Source organism: Panthera onca, chromosome A2 (genome assembly GCF_046562875.1).
Source record: "Panthera onca isolate mPanOnc1 chromosome A2, mPanOnc1 haplotype 2, whole genome shotgun sequence".
NCBI lineage: Eukaryota > Metazoa > Chordata > Mammalia > Carnivora > Felidae > Panthera > Panthera onca.
In genome coordinates, this window is record NC_138340.1 from 123633914 (window position 1) to 123646696 (window position 12783).

The following is a 12783-nucleotide window of genomic DNA, read 5'->3' on the forward strand; positions in this document are numbered from 1 at the left end:
CCATTTTTTCCCCTGATTTGTTCCTTCACAGTGGGCTTTACCTGTGACATTAGTTCCAGGTGGACAGATGCAAAGCATGTTAGAAAAAAAACATTAATTTGAATTAGTGTCCTTTTTGTAGAGAGAAAACAGACTATTGTTTGGCAAATGGAATTTCACAGTTACTCATATTTTAATTTCAGACATATTTAATCACCCTGGCAGGCTAACACAACAAAGACAACCTCCCGGCATTTAAACAAGTAGATATAGGGTCACCTGGGTGGCTCAGTCCATTAAGTGTCCAACTCCTGATATTGGCTCAGGTCATGATCTCACAGTTTGTGAGATTGGGCCCTGCATCAGGCTCTGTGCTGACAGCACGGAGCCTACTTCTCCGTTTCCCTCTCTCTCTGCCTATTCTTCTACTTGTGTACTCTCTCTCTCTCTCTCTCAAAAAAATAATGAACATTAAAACTTCATTTTAATCAAGTAGATATACGTAGCAAAGAATTGAAATGATAATATGATACATCTAAGAGTTTACTGACTGTTGTACCTGACTTATAATAACCCTAAAATAATGTTTTCTAAGCTGTGTTTCCTGGCTCTGTATATCTACAGAGCAGGAGGAGAGAGAAGGAAATGGGGCTCAGCCTTCTCTCCTGTCCACTTCTACTTGTATTGCTGGGGATCTGCAGACAGTCTCTTCAAAAAGCAGGGGTAGGGATTCCATGCTAAAAGAAAAATAAAATTTGAAAACAACTATAATTGTAATCTGTAAATACAAATTCTCCAGTCTCCAAGACATGTTGTTATTCTTATTACTCAAATGGTCTCCTCCTTAGCCAGGGGGAGTTTATTTCCCAGGGCTCTCAAATCCTTTTGACGTCATCCAGGTGCATATGTCATACATAGTAAAACTAGATGCCTGGCCTAATTTGAGGAGTATTATTTATTTATTTTAAATAAATACTGAAGGGGTACCTGTGTGGTTCAGTCAGTTAAGCGTCTGACTTCACCTCTGGTCATGAATGATCTCACAGTTCATGAGTTCGAGTCCCACATTGGGCTCTGTGCTGACAGCTCGGAGCCTGGAGCCTGCTTTGGATTCTGTGTCTCCCCCTCTCTCTGCCCCCCTCTACTCACTCTCTCTCTCAAAAATAAAGAAAACATTTAAAAAAAACTGAAATAGTTATTATTTAGTATTTTAATACTGTGCTCAACTACCTGGGTATGAGTTTAAATAGGTGAATTCTATGGTATGGAAATTAGATCTTGATAAAGTTATTGTTAAAAAAAAAACATAGATGCAATTAGTACATGATAATGCTAGAAAAATTTAAACTCTGGAGTTACATTTAAGGCTTTCTTTTTTCTACTAAATTAAAAAATACAGGAAAGTACAAAAGATTAATATTCTGTCACACCCATACACACACTTCAGGGATTGACCACACCTTGCATTCCAGAGTCTGACTCAGCAGCTGCTTTCAGAAGATTTCATGATTTCCCTGAGGGGAAGGAATAGGGGTGGGCTCTGCCAGAGCCATTGAAGGAGCTCAGTCATAGTGTACTGTCTTACTCACTTGCCCAGGCCTACTCCTTTGCAAGGTATAACAAATGGCAAGTAAGAGTGTGGAGGTAGGTGGTTTTTGTCAGTTAACTTCCTTTATCTCAAAGTACTGGATTGAGTTATTTATTGCTTGATGTTGATCTTTGCAGGAAGAGTTAGTGCCCAATAATCTCTTCGTGTAGATTATCATTTTGCAGATACTCAGTAAGTCCCCACTGCTGGGAACATCCAAAAGAAGCAGTATGATCCAGAAGTGAGGTGGAAGCGATTTGAGGATTTGTATTTTGCAATGTGGGTGCCATTTTTTTCCCTCTTAGCTAGCTTTAGTTTTATTTATATCTTGTTTTAGATGTAGTTAATACATTGAATTGTGCATGTTGCCGCTTCAAAAAATTGGCTGTTGGTTCCAAAGAACAAGTCTGTGTCATATTCTGCAGAACCAGGTCCAGGGTTTGGAATTTATACCTTCAAATGTCTGTGATTTGCATTTGTATGCAAACAGAGACCCACAGAAGCATTTGGGTTTGCATGTGGGTGCATAACCACCCACGTAGCACCTTGATTTGTCAGCACAAGCATAGAAAATATGGTTGTAGTAGTGTCGCATGTCATTAATATTGGTTTGCTCCTTTTCCTGAAGAAGTCAGTCTTCAAATATACCCGCCAGCCCATGGTTGGGCACCATGGACACAATGGTGACAGAACATAGTTGGACACCAGAAGGACCACCCAACATGCAGAAGAACATTTATTCCTTTGGCTTGAAAACTTTAAGGAATGAGTAACACCAACACAGTGGGAATTGAGTTGTAGTTAAAAGTACTTTCTAGGGGCGCCTGGGTGGCTCAGTCGGTTAGGTGTCCGACTTCAGCTCAGGTTATGATCTCACAGTTTGTGAGTTCGAGCCCCGTGTCAGGCTCTGTGCTGACAGCTCAGAGCCTGGAGCCTGCTTCAGATTCTATTTCTCCCTCTTTCTCTGACCCTTCCCCACTCACACTCTGTCTCTGTCTGTCTCTCTCTCAAGAATAAATAAACATTAAAAAAATGTTTTTTTAATAAAATAAAATAAAAATACTTTCTAAATCTTGTGTCCTGATTTCATCAGCTTCCTCCATTCCCCTCTAGGGAAAGACATTCCTGGACAGGCATCTCTGGTGTTTGACGTTGCGTTATTGGACCTCCATAACCCCAAGGATGGCATTTCCATTGAAAATAAGGTAGTGCCTGAAAACTGTGAGCGGCGAAGTCAAAGTGGGGACTTTCTCAGGTATCATTACAATGGCACACTTCTGGATGGCACCTTCTTTGATTCCAGGTAAGGAAATAACTGGAGCCTTTACTCATCAGAATGACTTACTAAATACAGTCTACCTCTGGCTGGACCATGATCTGAATACTCTGTCAGTGCTGATTTGTAGTTAGTATTTTCATCTCCAGTATAGACTTCTGTTTTCTGACACTGAATTCCTTCAGAGGCTGTTGGAACAGTCTCCTTCTTGGGGCCTGGGGCATAGAAGTCTACAGGAAAACAGGAGAGGCTCAGCTTACACTCCCACCATCCCCCTATAGTGTTCTTGACTATCCAGTATGAACCCAACTATGGGATCCAGGATGGGAAGTGGCCAGAACTGAGGTCTGGGTGGTAGGAGGAGGAGAGAACAGACTTGGTGCCAGGAGATCTGGGTTCTAGCCCCAGTGTATGGTCTGGCTTCCCTGAACTTCAGTTTTTTTCCCTGTTATTAGCACCTTTCTCAGAGATGGTTAAAGAGATAAGGGATGTGAGAGTGCTCTGTGAACTTCAAAGGCTACTGCAGGAGGCCAGTTGGGTGCATTCAGCTTCCTTCTGGTTGCTTCAGAGGCTAATTACCATGCCTCTGTTGTTATTCAGAGTCCTGTTTTGTTTATTGGGCTTAGCTTGCAGTTGTGCCAGTGGCTGGAGCAGGCAGTTGCTGTGTCTTGCTCTTTCAAGTGGTAGGTATGTGCTCTTTGGAAACCACCTCTCTAGCTTCCTGTAGAGCAAACAGGTAGTGACAGCAATCTACCTGTCTCTCTGAGGTAATAAGCTTCTAATTTCTTGAGTCATCCAAAAACAGTACAGAAGAATTTTTATATGGTATTCCTTATATGGTATTATTTTGTTTGAATAATTTATCTTTCCTATTCTTTTACAATTTTCATTTGATTTCTTTGGAAAAAGTAATAGCTACATGGTTCAAAATTAAAACAAAGTATGTATTAAGGTATATCCTATTACCTACTCCTGCCTACCTCACATATCCCTCCCCCCTCCAGCCACTTAGAATTAACTACTTTTACTTATTTATTTTTTTTAAAGTAAGCTCTATGCCCTATGTGGGGCTTGAACTCACGACCCTGAGATCAAGAGTTGCACACTCTACCACTCTACTGACTGAGCCAGCCAGCCACCCCTAGAATTAACCACTTTTTTTAAAAAGTTTATTTATTTACTTTCAGAGTGAGAGAGAGAGAAAGAGAGAGAGAGGGAGAATCCCAAGGAGGCTCTTCGCTGACAGGGTGGAGCCCAACATGGGGTTTGATCCCACAAACTGTGAGATCACAACCTGAGCTGAAATCAAGAGTCGGAGGCTCAACTAAGACACCCACTTTTATTAATGAGTTTCTATTTGATTCTTCCAGTGTGTGGATTTTTTCCTAATGCAAATATAAAGAAATACAACTATTCTGCCTCTTGCTTTTTTTTTCACCTTGTTTTTTTTCCATATTTAATACATAGAGAGAAATTATTTATTTTTTGTGTCTGCCTAGGTTTCATTGAGTGAATATTCCAAACTTACTTAACGTTACATTCCCCTATTGATGAACATTTGAGTTGTCTTTAGTCTTTTTCTGTTACAGAAAACATTCAGTGTGTGTGTATTATTGTTATATGAGCTTGGTTCTGTCCTACACACACACACACACACACACACACACACACACACACACACACACACACATACTTTTTTTTCTAAGTAGGCTTCACACCCAGTGTGGAGCCCAACATGGGGCTTGAATTCATAACCCTGGGGCTCAAGACCTGAGCTGAGATCAAGAGTCAGACACTTAACCGACTGAGCCACCCAGGAGCCCCTCTGGAATTATATTTCTAATTAAGACCATTTTTTCTATTGTACACCATATTTCTTTCCATATTAGAACTATAATTTTATTAGATTTAAAAAAAGCTTTCCATTGGAGTGACTGGGTGGCTCAATTACTTAAGCATCTCGCTCTTGATTTTGGCTCAGGTCATGATCTCGCGTTTTGTGAATGAGGAGTCTGCTTGGCATTTTCTGTCTCCCTCTCTCTCTGCCCCTCCCCTGCTCATGCTTTATCTCTGTATCTCTCTCTCTCAAAATAGATAAAGAAACATTAAAAAAAAAAAAAAAAGCTTTCCATTTCAGTGCATTGGGATCTAGTCTGTCCTAATAGCTACATAATATTCTTTATATGGATTTGCCTTAATTTAGGTAATCAATCCCAATTGTTTTCTACCTTTTACTGAAGTATAATTAATGTACAGTGTAGTTTCAGGTGTGCAACATAATGATTCAACAATTCCATATATTACTCAGTGCTCATCACAATAATCATAGTCCCATCTGTTGCTTTCTACCTTTTGATATTCTTTTTAAATTTAAGGTTTATTTATTTTGAGAGAGAGAGTGAGAGAGAGAATCCCAAGCAAGCTCCACACTGTCAGCCCAGAGCCATGGGGCTCGAACTCATGAACCATGAGATCATGACCTGAGCCAAAATCAGGTTGGATGCTTAACAGATTGAACCACCCAGGTGCCTGCCTTTTGACATTCTATGTAGGGCTGCAGTAATTATTTTTGCAGCTAAATCTTAACGTGTAAGATTGTTTCCTTGGGATACACTTCTAGAAGAATCTCTGGAACAAAGGTATTTGGGGTTTTTTTTCAAGAATTTTTTTAAGTTTATTTATTTTGAGAGAGAGATGTGGGAAGGGGCAGAGAGAGGATCTCAAGCAGGCTTCCTGCTGTTAGAGCAGAGCCCGGTGTGGGGCTTGACCTCATGAACGGTGAGATCATGACCTAAGCTGAAGTTGGACCCTTAACCGACTGAGCCACCCAGGCACCCCTGGGTTATAGTTTTTGTATACACAACTAAGTTTTCCTCACCAAGCCTTTACTCACCATCACTATCTAAAAATGCCCCATTCCCTCAAACTCAGTGACATTGAGAATCATTTTTATTTTATTTTTTTAAAATTTTTTTTTAAGGTTTATTTATTTTTGAGACAGAGAGAGACAGAGCATGAACGGGGGAGGGGCAGAGAGAGAGGGAGACACAGAATCCGAAGCAGGCTCCAGGCTCTGAGCCATCAGCCCAGAGCCCGACACGGGGCTCGAACTCACAGACCGTGAGATCGTGACCTGAGCTGAAGTCGGACACTTAACCGACTGAGCCTTCCAGGCGCCCCGGGAATCATTTTTAAATAATCTTTGCCAGTTCATAGGAAAAAAATGGAACCTTATAGTTTTCATCTGTATTTCTTCATTGCTACTGAGGTTGAAATTGTTTTAAATGTTTATTACTAGACCATTTGGTTACCTTCTTTTATGATTTACCTGTTTGTATCTTTTGTCTGTTTTTATGTTAAAGATACTGGTATTTGTCCTTTTCTTATCAGTTTGAATATATGAAGACCTCTATACATTAAAGATAGTAACCCTTTTATGGTTGTATATTGTTGAAGGAATATTCCTTATTTTTTTGCATTTTAATTTTTGTTATTGTGATTTTGGACCTATTTAAATGTAAACTTTTTATGTTGTTAAATACATTTAACTTCTTTATGGTTTCCTTTACTCTTACATAAATTCTTATATATTCTGTCTTTGGGGGCTTGGTAAAAATAAAGAATCTGTCCCCTCCCCTGGAGTACATAAACATTTGTCTATATTTTCCTTAAGCCTTTTTAATGGTTTTAAGGTTTTACCCTTTAAAATATTCCTTATTGGGGCATCTGGCTGGCTCAGTTGGTAGAGTATATGACTCTTGATCTTGGGGTCGTGAGTTCAAGCCCCATGTTGGATGTAGAGCTTACTTAAAAAAAAGTATTATGTTCTTATTGTATAAGTGAAACAATACAATGATGTGTAATAAAATGTAGTAATTTCCCATTAACCCCTTTACCACCTGAGGTAAATATTAATAGCCTTCCACAGTGTCTCTCCATGCTCATAAATGCTTTCATGTTTAAATCTTAAATCCATCCAGAACTTTTTGTGGTATTCAGTGTGACAGTCAGAATCTAACTTTATTTCTTCCAGAAACGCTATCTTTCCCTCACTCATCTAAAATGTGACTTTTATTGTGTACTAAATTATTTTCCTTCTCTTTTTTTTCCTTTCTTTTTGTTTTGAGAGAGAGAGAGAGAGAGAGAGAGAGAGAGAGAGGACAAGCAGGGGAGAGGGACTGAGGGAGGGGAGAGAGAATCCTAAGTAGGCTCCACCCAGAGCCCAATGTGGGGCTCAATCCCACAACCCTGGGATCATGACCTGAGTCAAAATCAAGAGTTAGATGCTCAACCGACTGAGCCACCCAGGCACCCTGATTATGTACTAAATTCTTACACATACTTTTGGGTCTTTGTCTAAAATTTTTACCCTTTTTTATTAACCTAGCTATGTATAGGCCAATACCACACTTTTAACTATTGTTGTTTGTTAGTTTGTATGGTAGAGAGTATTCTTTTTTCCTTTTTATTTTTATTTTTATTATTTTATTTGAGAGAGAGAGAGAGCACAGGCAGGGGAGAGGGGCAGAGGGAGAGAGAGAATCTTAAGCGGGCTCCACACTCAGTGCTGAGCCTGATGTGGGGAATCAATCCCACAGTCCTGGGATCATGACCTGAGCTGATATCAAGAATCAGACGCTCCACCGAATGAGCCACCTAAGTGCCCCTCTTCTTTCCTTTTTAAATATCAGGTTTTTAAAATTAAGTGATACATTGATGTGGATCGAAATCCTAAAAGTACAAAAGGGTGTACAATGAAAAATTTCCCTCCTATCCAGTCCCTCAATCACCCAGGTCCCCTCTCCACAGGGAGCCTGTGTTTTTAGCCTCATAGGTCTCCACATGTACACAGTGAAATACTTATACACATTCTCCCATTTTATTTTTTTACAGGAATGAGAACTTGCTATATCCTGGACCTTCAGAACATTTTAAATAGTTTCTTTTTACAAATGAATTTTGGAGTCCCTCTTCCCCTCCCCCCACACCACTCAGATTTTGGTTGAAATTGTTTCAAAATTCATATATTAGTTTGGGGGAGCATTGACAACTTTCTAGTCCTCAACTTTCCCATTGGGGAAACATGGTACTTTCCCTTTTTTAAAACAAAATTTTTTTAAATGTTTATTTATTCTTGAGAGAGAGAGAGAGACAGAGACAGACAGGCAGGCAGACAGACAGACAGACAGAGTGTGAGCAGGGGAAGGGCAGAGAGAAAGGAAGACACAGAATCCGAAGCAGGCTTCAGGCTCTGAGCTGTCAGCACAGAACCCAACGCGGGCTCGAACTCACGCACTGCGAGATCGTGACCTAAGTCAGATCATGACCTGAGCCGAAGTCGGATGCTTACCTGACTGAACCACCCAGGCGCCCCTCCCCTGCCCCCTGCTTTTATTTAAGTCTTCTTTTAAAGATATTCGAATTTCTCTACATGTCATGGCCACCCTGCTCATCCATTCTCTTCTTCTGAGGCTCTTTTCTGCCTCTCATCCTTGGCCTCTTTGTTTCCCCAGTCCTTTCCCCTGTGCAGATCCTGCCTCCTCAGTGTCCACTGTCTCCCCCACCCCCATGGAACCTTTGCTGACTGTTCCACCCAGTGGCTCTTCCTGCTCCCACTGCTTAGTGTCCCTTTATAAGGGACCCTGTCTGGCAGTTGTCCTCCTCTTCCCTGAATCCCTGGTGGTGGCTGTTCTCTGCTGATGATCTCTCAAGTACTGGCTAGGGAGTAGTAACCTGGGGAAGGTGAGAGGTTGGCTCATGGCTAGAGGATGCTAGGGAGCCAAGCCTGGCTTCCTTGATGGCTGTGTTCCCATCCTGGCCCTCCTGGCTCATGTGAATGGCTGCAGTCTGGAGTTCCTCAGTGTGGGGGGAAAAGGGTATTTCTCCATAGCCTCTTCTGAGGGGTTATGTAGATAATCTGCTTCCTGAGTGAGGAGGATCGTCTGTTATCCTTTTTCATGTCCCTTGACTTTGTGGTTGGTCTCTGGGGGTATTGAGAAGGGAGAGCCCCTGACAGAGGGTCTTTTCATCCCCCTGGCACCATTCGGCTGGCCATCTATTCTGAGGTGGTCATCATGTTTGAGGTAATGGTGGAACGGACTGGCTCTTTCAGGACAGACTTTTTGCCACATCTGCACTGGGTGGGGGTGAGTAATGAGTGCAGATTACCGTGGTTCAGACTTTGGTAGTAGACGTGGCAGATGAAGTTTTATTATTTTATCCTAGAAACATCTGGCTGTGAGGACTTGATTCCTGTCCTCACCAAACTCACAGTAATCGGCTTCAATTGGCAGTTTATACAAAGGCTGGATCTCTCCACTGAGCAGAATGCTTGGGCCTCCTGCCAGTGACACTTGGGAAACCCAAGCACTCATCAGAAGGTAGCTTGGTGAGCAGAAATTACAGGAGGAAGGGTTCATCCAGGCTCTGGTAGACACTGCAGAGTTAAATTACTCTCTATATGTTACTTTTCAGGCAATCCAAGTATTCATGTCTGACATATACAGATATTCTCTTCTTTAGAAACTGGAGACATTGCCCTTGTGACACATTCTTAGCTTCTAATAAGATGCTTTCTTCATTAACTTCACATGGTTACCAAGCACAGTCCAACTTATGTTAGCTGCATTTCTGTGTGTTTGCATCTCATCCATAATCTGGCCAACCCAGAGGGCTGGAGGGCTTGTTCCTGGGAATGTGTCTGTACGTGACTGCTCCCACGCTGTGTGTGGGTTCTCGGGGGAGCATGTTTCCAGGCCGTGTCCTCACATTCTAAGGTTTGGTCTTTTCCAGGGTCTGGAGGCCTCTGCGTTCCTGATGCCTCATGGTACTGACAAATGCACACAGCTGCTGTGGTATCGCTCGTGAGGAACCTCTTTCTTCCCTTCCATCTTTTCCAGCTACTCGCGGAACCGCACTTTTGACACATACATTGGGCAGGGCTATGTGATTGCTGGCATGGATGAAGGTTTGCTTGGTGTTTGCATCGGAGAGAAGCGGAGGATTGTGGTTCCCCCTCACCTCGGCTATGGAGAGGAAGGAAGAGGTGAGTGCTGGCTGCTTCTAGGCTGGTTTCAAGTAATCAGAGCTTCTTGAGAGCCAGAATATGGAAGCTGAAGTCCCATTTAAGACTTAAATGTCGGGGCGCCTGGGTGGCTCAGTCAATTAAGCTTCCGACTCTGGCTCAGGTCATGATTTTACAGTTCATGAGTTCGAGCCTTGCATTAGGCTCCGCAGTGTTAGTGCAGAGCCTGCTTTGGATTCCCTCTCTCTCCGTTTCTCTCTCTGCCTCTACCCCACTTGCATTCTCTCTCTCTCTCAAACCAAATAAATAAACTTAAAAAAAAAAAGACTTAAATGTCCAAATAGCTTTGGTTTCTAGACATGCGCTATTCTTTCCTCTTGTCCCCGCTACCAGTTTCCCTCTGAAAATTCTTAGTTATGCCAAAGTTGGAAGAACTTTGCGATGAACTCTTAGATTCATCAATTGTTAACATCTTGCTATGTTTTTTTTAAAAGTGTATTTATTTATTTTGAGAGCGAGAAAGAGAAAGAGGGTAAGAGTGTGCATGATGGGGGGAGGGACAGAGAGAGAGAGAGAGGAAGGAGAATTCCAAGCAGGCTCCGTGCTTTGCATGGAGCACAACTTGGGGCTTGATCTCATAATCCTGAGATCCTGACCTAAGCCGAAATCAAGAGTTGGGCACTTAACCGATTGAAACACCAGGTACCCCAACATCGTGCTATGTTTATTTTCTTTCTCTCCTCACATTTGTTTGTTTGTTGTTGTTGTTGAGCCATTTGAAAATATATTGCAAACCTCCCCTTATCGATTTTTGTTTTTTAACGATTTTATTGATGTATAATTTATATGCCTTAAAATTTACCCATTTTTTAATTAAAATTTTTTTTAATGTTTATTTATTTTTGAGAGAGAGAGCATGAACAGGGGAAGGTTAGAGAGGGAGACACAGAAACCGAAGGAGGCTCCAGGCTCTGAGCTGTCAGCATAGAGCCTGATGGAGGGCTGGAACCCACAGACCACAAGATCATGACCTGAGCCAAAGTTGGACCCTTAACCAACTGAGCCACCCAGGTGCCCCGAAAATTTACCCATTTTAAGTGTACAATTCAGTGACTTTTAGTAAATGTAGTGAGTTGTGTAACCATCATCCATCTAATCTAATTTTAGAACATTTTTGTCACTCTAATAGCAAACCCCCTTTCGAACATTATACAAATGATACATGTTGAGTTTAGAAAAAAGAAAATACAGATAAAGAAAGAAAACAAAAATCTCCCACAATCTCACCATGCAGGAATAACACTGTAATGTGGTAGGCAGAACAGCAGCCCCAAAGATGTCCCTGTGCTATCCCCAGAACCTGTGAATATGTTACCTTTCATGATAAAAGGGATTTTGTGGATGTGATTAAGATGGGGATGTGATTAAGATCTTGAGATGGGGAGGTTATCCTGGATCATACAGGTGGACTTGATGTACTTAAAAGAGCTTTTGTAAGAGGGAAGCAGGTCAGAGAGAGGGGAAAATACTCAGCTGCAGACTTAGAAGTTGGATGAAGGGGTCACAGGTCAAGGAATAAGGGCAGCCACAGAAAGCCGGAAAAGGCGAGGAAACAGATTCTTCCCCAAAGCCTCCAAAAGGAATGAGTCCCTGCCAATACCTCGAATTTAGACCTTTGACCCTCCAGAGTTATAAGAATAAACCTGCATTGCTTTAAGCCACCAAATTTGTGGAAATTTGTTATAGTAACAATAGGAAACAAATGAAACTAATAGGAAACAACCATGAAGTGAAAATATATATCCACCTAACTAATAAATACTAACAAAAATGGGATTACCTAGGGGCACCTGGCTGGCTCTGTCGGAGGGGTGTGCAACTCTTAATCTCCATGTTATGAGTTCAAGCCCCACGTTGGGTGTAGAGATTAATAAAAAAAATAAATTAACTTAAAAAATGGGATTATCAGAGCGCCTGGGAGGCTTAGGGTGGCTTTCTCAGTCAGTTAAGCGTCTGACTTCGACTCAGTTCATGATCTCATGGTTTGAGAGTTCAAGCCCTGCCTCTGGCTCTGTGCTGACAAGTCGGAGCCTGGAGCCTGCTTCAGATTCTGTCTCCCTCTCTCTTTGCCCCTCCCCCACTCACGCTCTGTCTCAAAAATAAACATTAAAAAAATTTTTTTAAATGGGATTATCTATACATATTTGTAATTTCTCTTCTTCACCTAATTTGTTGTAAACAACTATCTATGCCAACAGGTATTTTTTTATGATTGCATAGTATTTCAAACCATATTTTCCTTCTTAAGTTTTTTCTCATATATATAGGCATACTTCATTTTATTTCTCTTTGGTTTATGGAATTCCACAGATAGTATTATGGTTTTTTTTTTAAACAAATTGAAGTTTGTGGCGACCCTGCATCAACAAGTCTATCAGTGTCATATTCCCAGCACCATTGGCTCACTTCATGTCTCTGTGTCACATTTTAGTAATTCCTGCAATATTTCAAACTTTTTAATTGTTACTATATTTGTCATGGTGATCTGTGATCGGTGATTACGACTCTGAAAGCTCAGATGATGGCTTACATTTTTTAGCAATAAAATACTTTTAATTAAGATATGCATTGTTTTTTATAGACATAATGCAATTGCACACTTGATAGGCTGCAGTATAGTGCAGACAAAGCTTTTATACACACTGGGAAACGAAAACATTCATTTGACTCGTGTTATTGTGATATTTGCTTTATTGCTGTGGGCTGGAACCAGACCCACAGTATCTTAGAGGTATGCCTGTACCATTGTTTGCTAACCTGCTTAGGACTAGTGGATGCAGTATTAATTTTGCTTTTGTATTATTTTTGCTGGTGGGATTCTGCCTGGTTTGGCTGGCTGTATACATTAATTTTGTT

The 12783-nt window shown here is 41.3% G+C and overlaps 1 protein-coding gene across 1 annotated transcript in view; it reads left to right on the forward strand.

The window, feature by feature from the left end:
- FKBP9 (FKBP prolyl isomerase 9) overlaps nucleotides 1-12783 on the forward strand; it is a 42195-nt gene that overhangs the window by 16038 nt on the left and 13374 nt on the right. The window contains exons 5-6 of the mRNA XM_060632854.3: nucleotides 2681-2870; nucleotides 9743-9888. Of these exons, the coding sequence (XP_060488837.1) occupies nucleotides 2681-2870; nucleotides 9743-9888 (336 nt within the window). The remainder of the gene's footprint in view (nucleotides 1-2680; nucleotides 2871-9742; nucleotides 9889-12783) is intronic.